Source organism: Bos grunniens, chromosome 10, assembly GCF_055505025.1.
Source record: "Bos grunniens cultivar Pamir isolate PY7600 chromosome 10, Bosgru_T2T1.0, whole genome shotgun sequence".
NCBI lineage: Eukaryota > Metazoa > Chordata > Mammalia > Artiodactyla > Bovidae > Bos > Bos grunniens.
The window spans coordinates 77,712,428-77,734,773 of NC_141174.1; the positions used below are offsets into that span (position 1 = coordinate 77,712,428).

At 41.3% G+C, this 22,346-nt stretch overlaps 1 protein-coding gene and 1 long non-coding RNA gene across 2 annotated transcripts; both read left to right on the plus strand.

The window, feature by feature from the left end:
* The first annotated feature begins 10,199 nt into the window (after positions 1 to 10,199).
* LOC147365023 (uncharacterized) lies at positions 10,200 to 13,265 on the plus strand. The gene is made up of 2 exons (XR_015135111.1): positions 10,200 to 10,312; positions 11,908 to 13,265. It is a non-coding gene; the product is annotated as an uncharacterized LOC147365023 (long non-coding RNA).
* A 2,530-nt stretch (positions 13,266 to 15,795) lies between these two features.
* On the plus strand, positions 15,796 to 16,179 carry LOC147365024 (ribonuclease homolog). Its single transcript, XM_086319057.1, has one exon. It carries the CDS (start codon positions 15,796 to 15,798, stop codon positions 16,177 to 16,179), a length of 384 nt encoding a protein of 127 aa, XP_086175183.1.
* The last annotated feature ends 6,167 nt before the right edge of the window (positions 16,180 to 22,346 follow it).

Here is a 22,346-nt window from a genome sequence, read left to right on the forward strand (position 1 = left end):
TGCCATGATCTTCGTTTTCTGAATGTTGAGCTTTAAGCCAACTTTTTCACTCTCCTCTTTCACTTTCATCTAGAGGCTTTTTAGTTCCTCTTCACTTTCTGCCATAAGGGTGGTGTCATCTGCATATCTGAGGTTATTGATATTTCTCCTGGCAATCTTGATTGCAGCTTGTGCTTCTTCCAGCCCAGTGTTTCTCATGATGTACTCTGCATAGAAGTTAAATAAGCAGGGTGACAATATACAGCCTTGACGTCCTCCTTTTCCAGTTTGGAACCAGTCTGTTGTTCCATGTCCAGTTCTAACTGTTGCTTCCTGACCTGCATATAGGTTTCTCAAGAGGTGGGTCAGGTGGTCTGGTATTCCCATCTCTTTCAGAATTTTCCAGTTTATTGTGATCCACACAGTCAAAGGCTTTGGCATAGTCAATAAAGCAGAAATAGATGTTTTTCTGGAACTCTCTTGCTTTTTCCATGATCCAGTGGATATTGGCAATTTGATCTCTGGTTCCTCTGCCTTTTCTAAAACCAGCTTGAACATCAGGAAGTTCACGGTTCACATATTGCTGAAGCCTGGCTTGGAGAATTTGAAGCATTACTTTACTAGCATGTGAGATGAGTGCAATTATGCGGTAGTTTGAGCATTCTTTGGCATTGCCTTTCTTTGGGATTGGAATGAAAACTGACCTTTTCCAGTCCTGTGGCCACTGCTGAGGTTTCCAAATTTGCTGGCATATTGAGTGCAGCACTTTCATAGCATCATCTTCCAGGATTTGAAATAGCTCAACTGGAATTCCGTCACCTCCACTAGCTTTGTTCATAGTGATGCTTTCTAAGGCCCACTTGACTTCACATTCCAGGATATCTGGCTCTAGGTGAGTGATCACACCATCGTGATTATCTGGGTCATGAAGATCTTTTTTGTACAGTTCTTCTGTGTATTCTTGCCATCTCTTCTTAATATCTTCTGCTTCTGTTAGGTCCATACCATTTCTGTCCTTTATCGAGCCCATCTTTGCATGAAATGTCCCCTTGGTATCTCTAATTTTCTTGAAGAGATCTCTAGTCTTTCCCATTCTGTTGTTTTCCTCTATTTCTTTGCATTGATCACTGAGGAAGGCTTTCTTCTCTCTCCTTGCTATTCTTTGGAACTCTGCATTCAGATGTTTATATCTTACCTTTTCTCCTTTGCTTTTAGCTTCTCTTCTTTTCACAGCTATTTGTAAGGCCTCCCCAGACAGCCATTTTGCTGTTTTGCATTTCTTTTCCATGGGGATGGTCTTGATCCCTGTCTCTTGTACAATGTCAGGAACCTCATTCCATAGTTCATCAGGCACTCTATCTATCAGATCTAGGCCCTTAAATCTATTTCTCACTTCCACTGTATAATCATAAGGGATTTGATTTAGGCCATACCTGAATGGTCTAGTGGTTTTCCCTACTTTCTTCAATTTCAGTGTGAATTTGGCAATAAGGAGTTCATGATCTGAGCCACAGTCAGCTCCTGGTCTTGTTTTTGTTCACTGTATAGAGCTTCTCTACCTTTGGCTGCAGAGAATATAATCAATCTGATTTCGGTGTTGACCATCTGGTGATGTCCATGTGTAGAGTCTTCTCTTGTGTTGTTGGAAGAGGGTGTTTGCTATGACCAGTGCATTTTCTTGGCAAAACTCTATTAGTCTTTTTCCTGCTTCATTCTGTATTCCGAGACCAAATTTGCCTGCTACTCCAGGTGTTTCTTGACTTCCTACTTTTGCATTCCAGTCCCCTATAATGAAAAGGACATCTTTTTTGGGTGTTAGTTCTAAAAGGTCTTGTAGGTCTTCATAGAACCATTCAACTTCAGCTTCTTCAGCGTTACTGGTTGGGGCATAGACTTGGATTACTGTGATATTGAATGGTTTGCCTTGGAAACGAACAGAGATTATTCTGTCATTTTTGAGATTGCATCCAAGTACTGCATTTCGGACTCTTTTGTTGACCACCCAAGCCACAGAAATCCTTTCTTTCTTTTGGGACATAAGGACCAAGTGAGTCCTCCTAACTAGTTATACTCTCAGCAAACATTTATCAAGTTCATTTAATATTTCACTCACCAGACCTGCATTTAGGGAGCAAGTAGAGTTAAAAAAATATATACTTCTCAACATAGAAGAGGGGAGATGTTAAACAAGAAAATTAAAAACAGACAATTCCCTGGTGGTCCGGTGGGTAGGACTTGGCACTTTCACTGCTGTGGCCTGGGTTCAATCCCTGATCAGTAAACTATCATCTATAAGTGTGGTATTAAAAAAAAAAAAAAAATATATATATATATATATAAATACAGTATACATGTACATATATATAATACAATGTGAGGAAATTTCATAGAGGATGTGTAAAGTTCTAGGGGAAGAAGAAAGGAGATTTGACTTAGATTGTCACCAGCAATAAATTATCCATTAATTCATCCATTCCTTCATCTCTCCCTCGCTCTCCCATCCCAATATTAAACAGATATTCATGGTGTTTAGTTAATGTATATAAAACACTGTGCTAGATGTCACAAAATGCAAAGAGAATAAAAGCATCTTTCTGAAAGAATTGTTAACTTGGTATGGGAGACGAAACAGGTGAACAGGTAATGCTTACTTTATGAGCATTATGAGCAGCTATTCTTTATGGGCCACTTTTTTGTGACAAGGTCATGTGATGCTTTGTCCTGCAGTGATCTTGTGAGGTAGATATTATTATCCCCATTTTACCAACCAGAAAATTGAGGTTTAGAGAGGTTAGTAAATTGCTAGGGTCATGCAGCTGTGAATTATGGAGCTGAAACTCTTACACATTTACTTATAACACAGTCTGTATTCCAAAGACTATATGGATTCCAGAGTGATTTTTTGGGTTTAAATTGCCTTTACCATTTATCAGCTGCATGATTTGGGGCATTTTACTTAACTTCTTAGCCTCAGTTTCCTCACACAAAAATGAGGTTAAGGGAATTCCTTGGTAGTCCAGTGGTTAATCTGCCTGGAATGTACAGACCTGGGTTTGATCTCTGGGTTGCGAAGACCCCCTGGAGGAGAGTATGGCAAGACTCCAGTATTCTTGCCTGGAGAATCCCCGTGGACAGAGGAGCCTGGTGGGCTGCAGTCCATGGGGTCACAAAGAGTCGGACACGACTGAGCGACTAGGTGACTAATCACCAATGGTTAGGACTCAGAGCTTTCACTGCCCAGAGACCAGGTTCAATCCCTGCTGGGGAAACTAAGATTCTGCAAGCCATATAACAGCACCAAAATAAAATAAAAATGAGGTTAATAGTATCTGTTTCAAAGGATTGTGGTAGAAGTTTAACAAAACAAGGAATTTGGCCCAGTGCCTGGCCAATCTTTCAAGATCACTACATTTGATTACAATTATTATTATGCTGGCCTGCATAGACAGTAAGTGGTGAGTGTGCTAGGAAATGCAGATCAAATGTGTGCTCATTTAGAGGAAGGAAAGGTCACTTCCAATTGAAGGGTAGGAGGGTGAATAGATTAAAGAATTGTGAAGAATTCACCTAAAATGGAATTTTTTTTAAAAAGTTACGACTTGAGCACTTAGACTCTAAAGTTTAGACTCGGAGGCTCTGTGAGGAAAGCAGCAAGGAGCTTGTCACCTGTGGGAGGTGACAAGCAATAAAAATGCGTAAATAAATTAGATAATTATAGAGAGTGGTAATTAAACAGGGTAGTGAGAGAGAAAGCGAGATGGAAAGGTGGGGCTGGAAGGTAAGCCATTAGGAAAGAAAACTTGATTAGCAGAGAAAACCAAGTAGAGAGCTGTTCATATGTAGATCAACTGCTATCTGTGAATGGATTCTGAATAATAGCCCAAACTGACGGAAATGCAAATACTCCTAGAAGCAGGGGCTATTAGTAAGACACTTTCCTTTTTTCTGATTAAGCAGAAAATAGCACCCCCCACCCCACAACTGATCTTTGAATAAACACATTCACATCCTCATAATTTTGACAAAAAGACATTTTTTCTTCGTCTTTAGTTTGCCCTGAAGCTAGAGGTAAGTAAAATTAATTAAAACTAAAACTATCACATTAAAAAAATTTTTTTTTTTTTTTTTTTGGCTGTCCTGTGGCTTGGATTTTAGTTCTCCGACCAGAGATGGAACCCAGGCCCTTGATAATGAGAGCATGGAGTCCTAACCACTGGGACCACCAGGGAATTCCCAAAGCTGCCCTATTCTTATTACTCACTTATTTATTTATCCATTCAGCAAATATTTTACTGAAAGCTTTCCATGTGCCAGGCACTACAACATACCTGGGGAATACAGTGGATGGTCTTTCCTTGAAGTGCTCTTCTCTTGCTCCAGAGTCCTTTTGGAACAAGACACATAAGCACCTCAGGCAGGTTCTGACACAGGTCTGCTGATATTTTTGGATAGGGGTAGGAGAGGACTTGGTATTATAAGGGGCTGAAATAGTCTATGGTAAGAAGACAATTGAAGAGTTTTGGAAAAGATTTTAATGTCCCCAAATTTTATTTGAACTGAAACATTATTTGCCTTTTACATTCCTCTGTGCACCCCATTCCAAGGTTCACCCCATCACTCCTTCTTCTATACCTGTCTTCATCTTTTGCTGTCCAAATTAGCAAATAAATCTCCTCCTTTCCACCCATTCCAGCGCCTGCTATTCTTCACAGCCAGTCTCTGGGCTCAGCCCCAAGCCTTGAGGGGCAGTAAATGGATTCAGAGTTGCTGCTTAAACACAGATCCCCATGGAAACCGAACGACTAAGAAAACAAAAAGAGAGGAAGAGGCAGCCACTGCCTGACCTTTTACGCGCACTCTCCAAATTCTTTTCGCTCTTGGGCGTGAAGGCAAGTGCTTATTTGTATAACTAATGGAACCAAAGAACCTGACCCCTGTCCCCACCCCCAAATGTCTTGTCTTTGATAGTAAGTGAAGAGCAGTGGGACACCTCCACCTGGTGGTAGCAGTATGAAATTACCGCCAAGAAGAGCGAGAAATGAGTGAGAGCCTGCCAAGCGGGCTTAGTTGCAAAAGAGGATGAAAAGCTGTAACATGCAGAGGCCACTCCTAGAAGTGTTTAGCATTTTGTATTTGCTCAGAGGTTAAAGCGTCTGCCTGCAATGTGGGAGACTTTGGTTTGATCCCTGTGTTGGGAAGATCCCCTGGAGAAGGAAATGGCAACCCACTCCAGTATTCTTGCCTGGAAAATCCCATGGACAGAGGAGCCTGGTGGGCTACAGTCCATGGGGTCGCAAAGAGTCGGACACGACTGAGCGACTTCACTTACTTCACTCACATATATTTAAAAAATATTGATATCATCTTTATGTTGATGAGTCAGGTTTTTTTTTTTTTTTGTATTTGATCCAAATATGGGTACACGAGGTCTAGTCTCACATCTCACAACTCCACAGTAGATATTTCCTACCTGAATGTTTTGTCACCACAAATTCAGCATCTTCCCAAAGCTGGATGGTGCTTTCCTCTTCTTTTCCTTTCCCTTCTAGGGGGCAGCCTTTGCTAATTTACAAAAGGAAGCCAAAAGGTGCTTCTTCCACTGTCTTTGATATATCCTCTAAGGCTGCTCCTGGGGTGTGATTCTTTCTGCTGCCACTAGAGATAGTCTGTGCCTCCTGTCCCCTTGCACCCACCCAAGGTTGTCTCTCTCTCTTTCCAGGAGTTAGGAGGGAATAGGGATGGGCAGATCCATCTCCTTCCTCTTGTTTCTTGATTCCCTAAGACTTCCCAGGACAAATACAGCAGAGGACCTGTGATGTTCTTAACTGGAAAGTTAGGGCAATTTCAGAAGGGCATTACAACGTAAGAGAGATAAAAACTGAAGTTCTAGCTAGCCTGGATTTTCCTTTTCACTATGCAAGGGAAGGTATCTCAAGACTAGAATCCTTACAGGAGTGTCCCCAAGGGTTCTCCCTTTACTCTTGACCTGCCAGTGAAGTCTTTAGTTTCTGGATTCTTCAAGTCCAATCCTGAGTTCTTTAAATTCAATCTTCCTACCAGTGAGAGCTGTGAGCTTGCTGATTCCTATACGGCTTGACTTGTTAAGTCAGCCCATCTCTCTGGGTCTTTCATTATTACCATTATTAATTAGTTAAGTCAGCACAGTCTGAATCTATACTAAAGATACTCTACTTTCTTTTTAGCAAAGCTCTGGTCTTTGACTTGCATTGAGGATTATATGAGTCTTTCTTACTCTTTTGGGAGGGCCTGGTGATATTGTAGAAACACTTTATTCTTTTTTTTTTTTTTTTGGTTTGGCTTGCATTCCCTGATGCTGGGAAAGACTGAGGGCAAGAGGAGAAGGAGGAAACAGAGGATGAGACGGTTGGATGGCATCACCGACTCAGTGGACATAAATTTGAGCAAACTCCAGGAGATGGTGAAGGACAGGGAAGCCTGGCTTGCTGCAATCCATGGGGTTTCAAAGAGTCAGACATGACTTAGCGAATGAACAACAAACAACAAAACCAGGGATCAAACTTGGGCCCCCTGCAGCAGAAGTAAGGAGTTCTAACCACTGGACTACCAGGGAATTCCTGGGTTTCAGTTTTATTTAGGGACTTACTGAGGACTGCAGCCTAGGAGACAGCCTCTCAGGCAGCTCTGAGGAACTGCTGCAAAGAGGTAAGGAAGGTCAGTGTGTCTGTGATCTTGGAGAACAGGGTAGGTATGTGCAATCAGGCACACGTCTTGGTAGAGGGCACAGATATCTTAGTTCATGATTTCAGTGCTTTCCAAGTATGGAAAGATATAAGCACTTGGGTTCATAAAATTTTCTCTTGAAAATATCTAATAATCTGAAGGATATTTTGCCAGTTTTCCCAGAGGATAGAGTGCCTCCTTCCTGAGCTCCATCCTGAATTCCTTTTGGGCTCTGTTGAAGGTCAGCTACTGCAGTGGCTGACTCAGTCCTTGTAGAACTGGGTGGCCAGCAACCATTTTTATTTGGCACTTAAAAAAAAAAAAAAGGTCTTTCTTGAGTTTGTTACAATGTTGCTTCTTTTTTATGTTTTGGTGTTTTGGCTATGAGCATGTGGGATCCCAGCTCCCTGACCAGGGTTTGAACCTGCACACCCTGCATTGGAAGGCGAAATCTTAACCACTGGACTGCCAAGAAAGGTCCTTTTTGGCCCTTTTAGTATCTGATTCTCAGTCATAATAGGTGCTAGGCTTGACAAAAGTCTTTTGACAACGAGTCCCTAGGATTGGAAGGGGTGAGAGATTGGAGGAGGAGAGTGACCCGATATTCCCTCCCACTATAACAGCATATCTTTTTGGTTTTGTTTTGTTTAGTTGCTAAGTTGTGTTGGACCTCTTTGAGACCCCATGAACTGTAGCCCACTAGGCTCCTCTGTCCATGGCATTCTCCACTGGAATGGGTTATCATTTCCTCCTCCAGGGGACTTTCCTGACCAAGGGATGAAACCTGTGTCTCCTTCACTGCAGGTGGATTATTTACCACTGAGTCACCTGGGAAGGCACATCAGCGTATCTAACCACAAGTAAACCATATCTAAACCACTGCTTCTCCCTTAAAGCAGTTTTGCCTCCCAACTTAACCTTTGTTGAAGGCACTTGGTTCAATTAATTAATCAGAATTTTCTTCCACTTTCCTTCTTCCTTAAAAACACAAACAAAATTAGAAACCTGGAAAAAACCAAAACAACAACAACAGCAGATCTATCCTTTTATTAATACTTCTCATAGTCGTGTCTCATAAAATACTGATGAAATAGTCTCTGTGTCCACAGGCGCTTCCTAGTTCAGATCATCAACACTTCCCTGTCAAGAATCACCTCTAATCTTCTCACCCCTATTTTCTTACTTCGCAGCTACCCCATCTCCACCACCTTCCTGTTTTACTCCACCCTACAAATTGTTAAATATCACACACATCAGGTCCCTTGTCTGTCCCAAATCTTTCATTGTCTCTGAGATTTGCTACTACGTGCAGTATAGTTCCCCTAGTGCCTGAGGACTCATCCTTACTGTCCTGCCTCTTCCTCCCGCTTTTTGGTTTGGTCAGGCGAACTTCTGGCCCCAAAGTCACTTCCACCACTGTACTTCCTCTTGTCCCAGAGGCCTCCTGCCCTCCCTGACTCCTCCAGCTTCTATGGGTCTTTATCTCTTCTGGAAGGCTGCAATACTTTTAGTATCCCACAGTCTAACATGGAACATTGTTTGCTGCTTTTTATAATGTATATTAGCTTTGTCACTCCAACCTAACAGTCAATCGACATCAGAGAGGAAGCTGGGGCTTTGATGCACCTTCTATAACGCCACAGCTCTGGGAATAGCCTGAGAATACTGTAGGTTCTCATTAAAGTTCCTGCTTGTATGTGAGTCACCTGTGACCTTTCCTTTCTCCATAATAGCACAGCACATTGTTTATACCTTGATTATATCACTTACCAGAGTTTACCTTTTATCAAAGGTGGAGCCGGTACTTGTTTCTTTGGCTGCTCTGGGAGTTCCTTAGGGATAGAGACCATATTGTATTCATTCTGCCTGGTTCACAACATTTCGTAGAGTGCTAGAGTAAGAAGAGGCTCAACAATGTTTTTTTCCAGCATAAATACTTCTATATAACTGAGGGAAAAGAAGTCACATATTTGGAAGACAGATCCATTGAGAGGATAATAGTAAATTAAAAAAAAAGATTTCTATAATCAATTAAGTATTCCATTTATATTTAAACACTTATAATTGTAGTTTAAAATTTTATTTTTAAATTTTATGTACAAGGAACTAATGTTTATTCCAGTGGGTTGATGTTTTGGATAATCTATTTAAGGAAAATCATTTAGTCTAACTTGATGAATCCTCTTTCCTTCTTCTATTGTTATAAACCCTGGCTGCATGTATTGAGGCCATATTTTTGGGTCAGGCTATCCCAGTCTGAGTACACTTGGCAAAAGTGAGAACCATGAGTGAATTTCTAAGGGTGGTTTCCATAGAGTTGCTGGTGATCCATCTCACTTTCAGGGGTGCAGTGAGGCAAAAGGTCAATTGCTTTTTTTGAAATTTTTATTTTATCCTGGACTTTAGTTGATTCATATATATGGTTGTGTTAATTTCAGGAATAAAGCAAAGTGATTCAGTTATACATAGTGGTGGTTTAGTCACTAAGTCGTGTCTGACTCTCTCCAACCCTATGGACTGTAGCCCGCCAGGCTCCTCTGTCCATGCGATTTCCCAGGCAAGAATACTGGAGTGGACTGCCATGCCCTCCTCCAGGGGATCTTCCCGACCCAAGGATCAAACATGTGTCTCTTCTGTCTCCCGCATTGGCACGTGGGTTTTTTACCACTAGCGCCACCTGGGAGACTTAGCAGCAGCATTCTTTTTAAAATTATTTTCTCATTTAGGTTATTACAGAATATTGAGCAGAGCTCCCTGTGCTGTATAGTAGGTCCTTGTTGTTATCTGTTTTAAATATAGTAGTGTGTGTATGTCAATACCAAACTCCCAATTTATCCCTCCCTGACACCTTTCCCCTTTGAAAACCATAAGTTTGATTTCTAAGTCTGTGAATTTGTTTCTTTTTCTGTAAGTTGATTTGTATCCTTTAAAAAAGATTCCACATATAAGCAATATCATATGATATTTGTCTCTATCTGACATTTCATTTAGTATAATTTCCAGGTCCATTCATGGTGCTGGAAATGGTATTATTTCATTCTTTTTTATGGCCGAGTAGTATTCCATTGTGTGTATATACCATATCTTCTTTATCTATTCATCTGTTGATGGATATTTAGGTTGCTTCCATGTCTTGGTTATTGTAAACAGTGCTGCTATAAACAATTGAGGTGCATGGATCTTTTAGAATTAGAGTTTTTTCAGCTTTATGCCCAAGAATAGGATTGTTAGATCATATGACAACTCTATTTTTTAGTTTTTTAGGGAAACTCCATACTGTTTTCTGTAGTAAGTGTACCAATTTACATTCCCACCAACATTATAGGAAGGTTCCCTTTTCTCCACACCCTCTCCAGCATTTATTATTTATAGACTTTTTAATGATGGCCATTCTGACTGGTGTGAGGTGACACCTCATTGTAGCTTTGATTTGCATTCCCCTAATAATTAGCAATGTTGAGCATCTTTTCATGTGCCTATTGGTCATCTGTATGTCTTTTTCCCCCCTTGCTGCACAGCTTGCTGGATCTTAGTTCCTTGATGAAGTATTGAACCTGTGCCCTTGGCAGTGAAAGTGTGGAGTCCTAACCACTGAACCACCAGAGAATTTACTGTACGTCTTCTTATTAAGGTCTGTTTTTAAAAGAGAAAGAACTTGGCACCTTTAATCTAAAAGGGATTAATTTCTGCTATGACTGTTGTATGTATTCTTTTTTTAATGAATATTTTGTTGTTTTTTAAAATACTTTTGTTTATTCATTTTTGGCTGTGCTAGGTCTTCGTTGCTGAATGAACTTTTCTCTACTTGCAGTTAGCTGGGGCTACTCTCTAATTGCGGTGTGCAGGCTTCTCACTGGGGTGACTTCTCTTGTTGCAGAGCATAGGCTCAATAGTTGTGGTGCCTGGGCTTCACTGCTCCACAGCATGTAGGATCTTCCCGGACCGGGGACTGAACCCATGTCTCCTCTTACTGGCAGGCAGATCCTTTACTACTGAGCCACCACCAAAGCCCATATGTGTTCTTATTAGATAAGCATTGTTGTTGTTTTGTTAATAAGTTGTGTCCTATCCTTTTGTAACTGGATGGACTGTAGCCTGTCAGGCTCTTCTGACCATGGGATTTCCGAGGCAAGAGCACGGAGTAGTCATTGTTGAAAGTAAGTGTACTCTTTAGGGTGTAGATATTAGTGTTTCAATAAGCACGCGATTATATTAAAGTGGTGGTAGCAGGGAGATAATCTTGATTCCATTGGGAATCTTAGGTTTTTGTAAATTTACTGGGAAAATAGTTTTTCCTGTACTACTGACATTTCTTTTTGGTAAACAGTATCCTTCTAAAAGAAAATCATGAAGGAGAAACTGAGGTGTGTACATTTCCTCAAATGACCAGCATTGTATTCGTGAATATTGTGTGTCTTCCAATGAACAATGTGGAAGCTGTTCATTTTCAACCTGAAGTAAAATACTTTCAAGAATTAAAAAAAAAAATACTGGAGTGGGCTGCCATTTCCTTCTCCAGGGGAATCTTCCTAATGAGAGGGAGATAAGATGCATTAAATCAAAATGAATTAAATATGAATGTCCTTCCTGGTAGAGATCGTTTGTGAGCTAACTGATAACAAAGAACTTGCATGGACTTCCCTGGAAGTACAGTGTATAAAGAATCTGCCTGCCAATGCAGGGGACATGGGTTCAGTCCCTGGTCCAGGAAGATTCAACATGCTGCGGAGCAACTAAGTCCATGAGCCACAACTACTGAAGCCCATGCACCTAAAGCCTATGCTCTGCAACAAGAGAGGCCATGCATTGAGAAGCCTGTGCCCTGCAACTAGAGAGGAGCCCCCACTCGCCATGAGTAGAGAAAAACCAGGCATAGCTACAAAGATCCAGTGCAGCTAAAACTAAATAAGTAAAATAAAATCTCTCCTCCACTAAGAAGGAAAAAAAAGAACTTGCATGAAAGTTTAACTGTATTCCAAATTGATGAATAGGTAAGAAGATGGCAGTTCCACAAAACTGCAGGTTGTAAGCACAACTTTAACACTGAAAATGCTTGAAGAAAACATTGTTTAGTGAAACTCATCCCAAAGTTGTTCAAGTCAGTAAGGTTATTAAATTCATTGTTGTTTCTTTTTCTTCAAAACTTAAACCTAGTGAAGGAGACAAATACATCTTCAAAATTCACTGCTTTGAACTTAATCCAGGTTATTATTACCCCTTATGCAGGTCAAGAAGCAACAGTTAGAACTGGACATGGAACAACAGACTGGTTCCAAATCGGGAAAGGAGTACGTCAAGGCTGTATATTGTCACCCTGCTTATTTAACTTACATGCAGAGTACATCATGAGAAATGCCAGACTGGATGAAGCACAAGCTAGAATCAAGATTGCCAGGTGAAATATCAAGAACCTCAGATATGCAGATGATACCACACTTATGGCTGAAAGCAAAGAACGAAGGAGCCTCTTGATGAAAGTGAAAGAGGATAGTGAAAAAAGTTGGCTTAAAACTCAACATTCAGAAAACTGAGATCATGGCATTCGGTCCTATCACTTCATGGCAAATAGATGAGGAAACAAAGGAAACATTGACAGACTATTTTTTTTTGGGCTCCAAAATCACTGCAGATGGTGACTGCAGCCATGAAATTAAAAGATGCTTGCTCCTTGGAAGAAAAGTTATGACCAACCTAGACAGCATATTAAAAAGCAGAGACATTACTTTGCCAACAAAGGTCTGTCTAGTCAAAGCTATGATTTTTCCAGTAATATGTATGGATGTGAGAGTTGGAGTATGAAGAAAGCTGAGCGTCGAAGACTTGATGTTTTTGAACAGTGGTGTTGGAGAAGACTCTTGAGAGTCCCTTGGACTGCAAGGAGATCCAACCAGTCCATCCTAAAGAAAATCAGTCCTGAATATTCACTGGAAGTACTGATGTTGAAGCTGAAACTCCAATACTTTGGTCACCTGATGCCAAGAACTGACTAATTAGAAAAGACCCTGATGCTGGGAGAGATTGAAGGCAGGAGGAGAAGTGGACGACAGAGGATGAGATGATTGGATGGCATCACCGACTCAATGGACATGAGTTTGAATAAGTTCCAGGAGTTGGTGGTGGACAGGGAGGCCTGGTGTGCTCCAGTCCATGGGGTTGCAAAGAATCGGACGTGACTGAGCAACTGAACCGACTGATCACCCCTTAACTGGTTACTGTGTTTTGCCCTCTACAATCCATTCACTATATAGCAGCAGCAATGACAGTATTAAAACACGAGTTGGATCATGTCGGTGTAAAGCTCTGATTCAGGCTTTGGCATTATGATTAGAATGAAATCCATAGTCCTTACAAAGATCTAAATGATCTGGCCTCTCGCTATTTGTCCTATCTTTTCTTATATTCCTGACAGTCACTCTCATTAACCGTGCTCTTCTTGCCTAATTCTTTCACTTTCTTCAAGTCTCAGATTAAAAGCCATGTTTTCACAAAAACTTGTACATGAATGTTCACAGCTGCATTATTCATGATAGCCAAAATTTACAAACAACCCAAATAATTATCAAATGATAAATGGATAAAGAAAATTCGGTATAGCGATACAATGGAATATTATTCAGTCTTAAAAAAGGCATGATATTCTGATACAAGATAGAACACAGATGGACCTAAAGACATCCTTTAAAATGGAAAGCACTTAGAACAAATACTGTAGGATTCCACTTTTATGACATACCTAGAATAGGCATACTAATTACATGATACAATTCTACATATTTCAAATCTTCATTCTACTCTACTACTCACATACTTTTTCATTGCTAGGTAAATATCTCTTTACTTCAGTGTTCTATATCCTGTGGTCTGGGAATAATGGTTCCTGTGCATTAGCATGTGGAAGGTCAGGTGAGGCCTGAATCACACGAAAAGTTCTGGAGCACAGAGGGAGGCTTAGAAGGACTGAGTGGTCAGGCTGAAAGAATCAACAGGCAGAGAAACAAATACAGTGAGCTACCCAGGAGGGTGACAAAGGCTGCAGAGGTCAGGCAAAGATCAGGCTGCCAAGGCATTGGAGAGCTGTTTTAGTGTGGTTCCGGGGCAAATATTTGGCAAACAGAGCCCTAGCTGTGGGTGGAGAGAAGAGAGATCTTTGGATGTCTGGATCTTAAGTCACAGTAGCTAAGAGGGCGCTAAAGAGAGTAGTTGCCAGCTTCCTGTTTCTTCTGTCAGACCTTAGGCCCTGCCATTCTCTTCAACAGTTTGTCAGCTCCTCCTTACTTCTTTTCTTACTGCCTTTTCCTCTCTGGAAAACTGTAAATATTATTATCCCTAGAACCTTTGATTGCTAGATTCTTTAGTCTGAGAGCCTCAAGGCTACTTAGGGGGTTTAGGGTTTGGGGAGAGAGGTTATGGAGGTTGGCTTGTTGCCTGTGCTAGGCCCAAATTGGCTGAGGAGCTTCTGCTGTTGTTGTAGTTTCTTGCCTTTAAGAGCTGCCTAGCTTCTCCACAGAGGGAAAAGGGACCCATTCACTATATAACTTGTGGCAAAGATAGGACCAGAGAGTGGAGACGAAGGCCAAGAGGCCAGGCTCCTTGCCCTTTGCTTCTCTTCACACTTCAGGCTGTGTGAGGTCATCTAATCCCAGAGAAACCCTGCTCCCAGTGTTTGGACTCATTAAATGGAGCGTAGAATGAGGTATGATTTGGGTATCAGGCCAGAAAGTTTCAGCATCTTGCAGCGTCAGAAAGCGATGGGTCAGTACCTGGGTTACTCAACCTCACCCCCTGCAGCCTCCAGCCCCTACAGCTGTGTGCTCTAATAACAGAAGCCAAGAGGAGAGAGGCTCAGAAACCTTTCCAGCCAAGGAACCTCCAGTACCTAACTCTCTAGGAGCATCAACCGGGACCAAGTAAAGGAGCGCACACAGGCTTGAGACTGGGTATGTGAGGCGTCTCACTGAAGAGGTTGAGGTAGTTGTGGTGACCCTTCTTTGGTCCTAGAGAGAGGAGTGGGAAAATAGGAATTTGTAAGGGGCCAAGTGAAGTTCTTATAAGTAGACAGAATGAGCATGAGAGCAAGGTTGTTGAAGCAACCAAAGTTCAATGTTGGTGTTCAAGGTTGTTCAGCAAGCAAAGTTGTTGAAGCTTTTCTATTATGTAGGTATGAAGTAGGTTTTCAATGGAAGTGCTTTGTATTTGTAGGTAATGCAGTGGTCTACTGGATTAATCTAAATTAGAACAGAACAGAGAATTTTCCTTGGCCCTAGAGGTTCTAAGATTCGTGTTCAGCTTCATGATGTTGTATGACTTTGGGCAATTCACTCAACTGTTCTGAAAGTCATTTACTAAAAATGGGTCACTATAATACCTATCTTACCTTGCAGAGAGGGTGATGACCAATATATATGAGAGTTCTTTGTAAACTCTAAATTCTAAAGCTTTGTTATTTAAAGGATGACCCACGGATAAAAATCATCTGGCAGCTAGTTAGAAATGAAAATCTCAGGTTCCATCCCAAATCTACTGAGTCAGAACCTATATAACAAGGTCCCCAGATAATTGCACATAAAAAATTTACACTTGATCTTAGCCAAAAGGCCGAGAATCGACGCACATAAAAAGTTGAAGAGCATCATTGTAAAGAACTTCATAAGTTAGTGTTACTGCTTGTGTCAAGATCAAGGATCATCTGAGCTTCAGTTTTGCTCTCTTATGTAAGACCATTAAGGGGTGTAAGGTGCCCACCTCTCTGAGTGATGGATCCCTCTAGCCCAATTTCTTTAATGAGTATAGTCTTAAGGAAGATGATTGAGACTATACTGGGCTGTGGCTGTGGGATGAGAGGAAATGAAGGAAGGAGGACTTGGAAAGAAGAAAGGGAAGATGGATGTTGGAAGGAAGAAAGACTACAGAGGTTTTCTGGAAGGAGTTCAAGAAAGCAGTGTTATTGGAGACAAGTAGAGAGCACTTGTAATCCTGGGAGGTGGGGGGTGGACTTCAAGCATGTAAAGATCTGGTGTTCTGAGCTAAGAGAGAGAACTCTCCTTTTTGCTTCCTTTCTCCATTTTTCTAACAGAAAGCATGCTTCTGACATGGACTCTCCTCTTGTTCCTCCTAATGGACCAGCCTTCCTTCTCTGAGGCCCAGGACCTCCTCCATCACCAAACTGACAGGCCCAGAACAAAGATCTCTGCCAACCACAAATATTACTGTGACTTGATGATGAAGGCTCGAGGGCTGGCCACTGATCAGAGCTGTAAGAAGAACAAGACCTTTGTCCACAGTGTGTCACCCGGCACTCGTGGCCTTTGCGAGGGTCCAGCTGTGACATGTAGGAAGATGTCTGAGGTTTACAACTGCCACCTCATCATCTTCAAAGTCACTCAGTGTAATCTCTACCCAGAGGCTGTGCCCCCACACTGTTACTATGAAGGTGTCACCTTCCAGATGGATGTGAGAATAGTCTGTGTGGGCAAACGTCCAATTCATTTGGATGAATAGCCTCTGTAGTCTCTCATCAAGGCTGTCTGCTGCTCTGCTTCACCCCATCTCATCCCCTCTGTGATGTCCTGCTCAACCCCAGCTGGTGTGGATTCCTGCAGAGTCTGGGCCCCCACTGTTCTCTGAGTCCTAGCCCCAACACCTGCTCTCTCACTGTCAGTCTGGTGGATTTGTGTTAGAGTGATGATGGAGACAGAGGGCAGGTGGACTTGTCATCAGCACCCTTTGGGACTTTTGGTTCTTGTCCTGTTTAATTGCTTTGTCCTGGCTGCAGAGGGAGAGAAAGCTGATGCTAAATTCTTTCCTGGGGCTTGGTCCCTCAATCCCTAGGGTGGAAGAGAAAGTCAGAGTGAGTTGTGGGCAGTTATGCCCCAGGAATCTGCTGAGCCCATTTGTCCCTAAACCTGCTGCTTTAATAAAACTCTCAAGGGCACCGACTATGAATGGTTCTGTGTGTTTGAATTTCCAGTCCCCTCTCATCCAAGGGGGTGGGTGATAGAGAGGGGTTTGGAGGGAAACCCTCCTGTGCAGAAACAAATCCCAGAAGTGTTAAACACCAGCAGTGGGTAGATGAAAGTGTGAAAATGGGCATGCATTTACACATTTACACATTATATTATGTATAACTGGCTTATATATTATAATATATGATTATATTCAACACAATGAATTAGGAACATGACTTGGTACAAATTTTTGGGAAAGTAACATAGTAGTATCTATTAGTATTAAAACTATGTAACAATATTTTATAATTATCAAACTTGCTAAGAGACTATATCTTAATTATTTCAACCACTAAAAAGAAAGGATAATTATGTTACATGAAAGAGGTGCAGATTATCAATACAATGACAATCATAATATATAAATGTATCAAATCAACATATTGTATACCTTAAATTTACAAATGTTATATGTCAAATGACACTTTAACAAAAAACTCACAAAACCTCATACGTGTCAAGGATGCTTATATGAGTGTTCTGTGCACTTATTTTAATAATAATGTCCCTTCAGGGACTGGACATATTAATTATAGCTCTTCTCTAATGGATTTAAAGGCCATTTAATAAAGATATTTATAAATAAATAAAAATTATATATGCCTTTTGATATTAAAAAAACAAACTTTAAAATCTATCCTTGAATTTTCCTGGTGGCACAGTGGCTAATAATCCACCTGCCAATGCAGGAGACATGGGTTGGATCCCTGGTATGGGAAGATCCCACATACTACAGAGCAACTAAGCCTGTGTACCACAAATTATTGAGCCCTCACTCTAGAGCCTGGGAACCGCAACTACTGAGCCCATGTGCCACAGCTACTGAAGCCTGAGCATCCTAGAACCCATGCTCTGCACCAAGAGGAGCCACTGCAATGAGGATCCATGCACTACAACTAGAGAGTCAGTTCAGTTCAGTCGCTCAGTTGTGTCCCACTCCCTGCAACCCCATGGACTGCAACATGCCAGGCTTCCCTGTCCATCACCAACTCCTGGAGCTTACTCAAACTCATGTCCATTGAATCGGTGATGCCATCCAATCATCTCATCCTCTGTCGTCCCCTTCTCCACCTGCCCCCAATCCCTCCCAGCATCGGGGTCTTTTCCAATGAGTTGGTTCTTTGCATCAGGTGGCCAAATTATTGGAGTTTCACCTGCATCATCAGTCCTTCCAGTGATTATTCAGGACTGATTTCCTTTAGGATGGACTGGTTGGATCTCCTTGCAGTCCAAGGGACTCTTAAGAATCTTCTCCAACACCACATTTCAAAAGCATCAATTTTTCAGTGTTCAACTTTCTTTATAATCCAACTTTCACATCCATACATGACTACTGGAAAAACCATAGCTTTGACTGGACGGACCTTTGTTGGCAAAGTAACATCTCTGCTTTTTAATATGCTGTCTAGGTTGGTCATAACTTTTCTTCCAAGGAGCAAGCATCTTTTAATTTCATGGCTGCAGTCACCATCTGCAGTGATTTTGGAGCTTCCCAAAAAAATAGTCTTTCACTGTTTGCATTGTTTTCCCATCTATTTGCCATGCAGTGATGGGACTGGATGCCATGATCTTAGTTTTCTGAATGTTGAGTTTTAAGTCAACTTTTTCACTCTCCTCTTTTACTTTCATCAAGAGACTCTAGTTCTTCTTCACTTTCTGCCAGTGGTGTCATCTGCCTATCTGAGGTTGTCGATATATCCTGGCAGTCTTGACTTCAGCTTGTGCTTCATCCAGCCCAGCATTTTGCATGATGTACTTTGCATATAACTTAAAAAAGCAGGGTGACTATATATACCCTTGATGGACTCCTTTCCTGATTTTGAACCAGTCTGTTATTCCATGTCCAGTTCTAACCATTGCTTCTTGAACTGCATACAGATTTCTCAGGAGGCAGGTAAGGTGGTCTGGTATTCCCATCTGTTTAAGAATTTTTCACAGTTTGTTATGATCCACACAGTTAAAGGCTTTGGCGTAGTCAATAAAGCAAATGTAGATGTTTTTCTGGAACTCTCTTGCTTTTTCGATGATCCAGCGGATATTGGTAATTTGGTCTCTGATTCCTCTGTCTTTTCTAAATCCAGCTTGAACATCTAGAATTTCATGGTTCATGTATTGTTGAAGGCTGGCTTGGGGAATTTTGAGCATTACTTTGCTAGAGTGAATTTAACTCAGATGACCATTATATCTACTACTGTGGGCAAGAATACTGTAGAAGAAATGGAGTAGACATCAGAGTCAACAAAAGAGTCCAAAATGCAGTACTTGGATGTAATCTCAAAAATGACAGAATGATCTTTGTTTGTGTCCAAGGCAAACCATTCAATATCACAGTAATCCAAGTCTATGTCCCAACCAGTAATCTGAAGAAGCTGAACATGAAAAGTTCTATGAAGACCCACAAGACCTTATAGAACTAACACCCAAAAAAGAAGTCGTCTTCATTATAGGGGACTGGAATGCAAAAGTAGGAAGTCAAGAGCTACCTGGAGCAACAGGCAAATTTGGCCTCGGAGTACAAAACGAAGCTAGTCAAAGGCTAACAGTTTTGCCAAGAGAATGCACTGGTCATAGCAAACACCATCTTCCAACCACACAAGAGAAGATTCTACACATGAACATCACTAGATGGTCAATACCGAAATCAGATTGATTATATTCTTTGCAGCCAAAGATAGAGAAGTTCTATACAGTCAGCAAAAACAAGACTGAGAGCTGACTGTGGCTCAGATGATGAACTCCTTATTGCCAAATTCAAACTTAAATTGAAGAAAGTAGGGAAAACCACTAGATCATTCAAGTGAAAGTGAAGTCACTCAGTCATGTCCGACTCTTTGTGACCCCATGGACTGTAGCCTACCAGGCTCCTCTGTTCATAGGATTTTCCAGGCAAGAGTACTGGAGTGGGTTGCATTATACAGTGAAGTGAAGAAGTGAAGTCACTCAGTTGTGTCCAACTCTTTGCGACCCCATGGACTGTAGCCCACCAGGCTCCTCCGTCCATGGGATTCTCCAGGCAAGAGTACTGGAGTGGGTTGCCATTTCCTTCTCCAGGGGTCTTCCTGACCCAGGGATTGAAATAGATTGAAGGGATTAGATCTGATAGACAGAGTGCCTGAAGAACTATGGACGGACATTGTGACATGGTACAGGAGGCAGGGATCAAGACCTTCCCTAAGGAAAAGAAATGCAAAAAGGCAAAATGGTTGTATGATGAGGCCTTACAAATAGCTGAGAAAAGAAGAAAAGCAAAAGGCAAAGGAGAAAAGGAAAGATGTACCCATTTGAATGCAGAGTTCCAAAGAATAGCAAGGAGAGATAAGAAAGCCTTCCTCAGTGACCAGTGCAAAGAAATAGAGGAAAATGGGAAAGACTAGAGATCTCTTCAACAAAATCAGAGATACCAAGGGAACATTTCATGCAAAGATGGGCTCAATAAAGGACAGAAATGGTATGGACTTAACAGAAGCAGAAGATCTTAATAAGAGGTGGCAAGAACTACGGAGAACAGTGTGGAGATTCCTTAAAAAACTGGAAATAGAACTGCCTTATGATCCAGCAATCCCACTGCTGGGCATACACACTGAGGAAACCAGAAGGGAAAGAGAAACGTGTACCCCAATGTTCATCGCAGCACTGTTTATAATAGCCAGGACATGGAAGCAACCTAGATGCCCATCAGCAGATGAATGGATAAGAAAGCTGTGGTACATATACACAATGGAGTATTACTTAGCCATTAAAAAGAATACATTTGAATCAGTTCTAATGAGATGGATGAAACTGGAACCTATTATACAGAGTGAAGTAAGCCAGAAAGAAAAACACCAATACAGTATACTAACGCATATATATGGAATTTAGAAAGATGGTAACAATAACCCTGTGTACGAGACAGCAAAAGAGACACTGATGTATAGAACAGTCTTTTGGACTCTGTGGGAGAGGGAGAGGGTGGGGAGATTTGGGAGAATAGCATTGAAACATGTATAATATCATGTATGAAATGAGTCGCCAGTCCAGGTTCGATGCACGATACTGGATGCTTGGGGCTGGTGCACTGGGACGACCCAGAGGGAGGGTATGGGGAGGGACGAGGGAGGAGGGTTCAGGACGGGGAACACAGGTATACCTGTGGTGGATTCATTTAGATATTTGGCAAAACTAATACAATATTGTAAAGTTTAAAAATAAAATAAAATTAAAAAACAAAACAAAACAAAAAAAAAGAGGTGGCAAGAATACACAGAAGAATTATACAAAAAAGATCTTCACGACCCAGATAACCATGATGGTATGATCACTCACCTAGAGCCAGACATCCTGGAATGCAAAGTCAAGTGGGCCTTAAGAAGCATCACTATGAACAAAGCTAGTGGAGGTGACGAAATTCCAGTTGAGCTATTTCAAATCCTAAAAGATGATGCTGTGAAAGTGCTGCACTTAATATGCCAGCAAATCTGGAAAATTCAGCAGTGGCCACAGGACTGGAAAAGGTCAGTTTTCATTCAAATCCCAAAGAAAGGCAATGCCAAAGAATGTTCAAACTACTGCACAATTGCACTTGTCTCACAACTAGAGAGTTACCTCTGCTATTAAAGGAAAACCTGAGCAGTGAGGAAGACCCAGTCTAGCCAAAAATAAATAAGACATGTCCGTACTAAAAGTAATAATATGTAAGGGTATTTTTAGATGCGTTTAGATATTTATTTCAGCTTTGTTCATAGTGACAAAAACTCAAAACACTCTATAATATTCACAAAGATGAATGATTAAATTAGTTATGAAAATCATCCTGAGTAATATTGTACAGCTATTCAGAAAGAATGAGTTAGAACCATATGTACTGACCTGAGGGAATGAACATTATATTTTATAATGTGGACCAAAGGAAAGAGAGCTGTCATTCAACAGTTGGTTGCTCAAAGAAGTGAAGTGTTCGTTGTTCGGTCGTGTCTGACTCTTCAAGACCTCATGGACTGTAGCCCGCCAGGCTCCTCTGTCCATGGAATTCTCTGGCAAGAATACTGGAATGGGTTGCCATTTCCTTCTCCAGGAGACTTCCCAACCCAGGGATTGAACTTGGATATCCTATATTACAGACAGATTTTTTACCATCTGAGCCACCAGGGAAGCCTATAATGTGGAGGGAAGATAGCAAATTGTAGAAAAATGTATATAATAATGTATATAAAATATAAAAGTCACTAGAGGGAATTGCCTGGTTTCCCAGTGGTTAGAACTCTCCATTTTAGGGGGCATGGGTTCAATTCCCGGTTGGGATACTAAGATCCTTTAAACTGTGAGGCCAAAATGGAGGGCAGAGGTCCTCTGGGGACAAAAAGAGAATCCTTTAGACGATATAATGACTGAAAATTTGTAAAAACTCAAGGAGAGAGGCATGAGCAAGAGAATAAGAAAGATAACCAATTACGATGTGTAGTCCCAGCATTCTTAACTGGCCATATGAGCAATATTTACACAGTCATAATGTAATATCCTTTTCATACTGTTCATGGGATCCTCAAGGCAAGAATACTGAAGTGGTTTGCCATTCCCTTCTCAGTGGACTGCATTTTGTCAGAACTCTCCACCATGACCCGTACGGTTTGGGTGGCCCTACACGGCATGGCTCATAGTTGCATTGAGTTAGACAAGGCTGTG

Bases quoted from the DNA above. Each gene is read 5' to 3' on its own strand.
- LOC147365024 (XM_086319057.1), top strand. From the start codon at position 15,796: ATGGACCAGCCTTCCTTCTCTGAGGCCCAGGACCTCCTCCATCACCAA.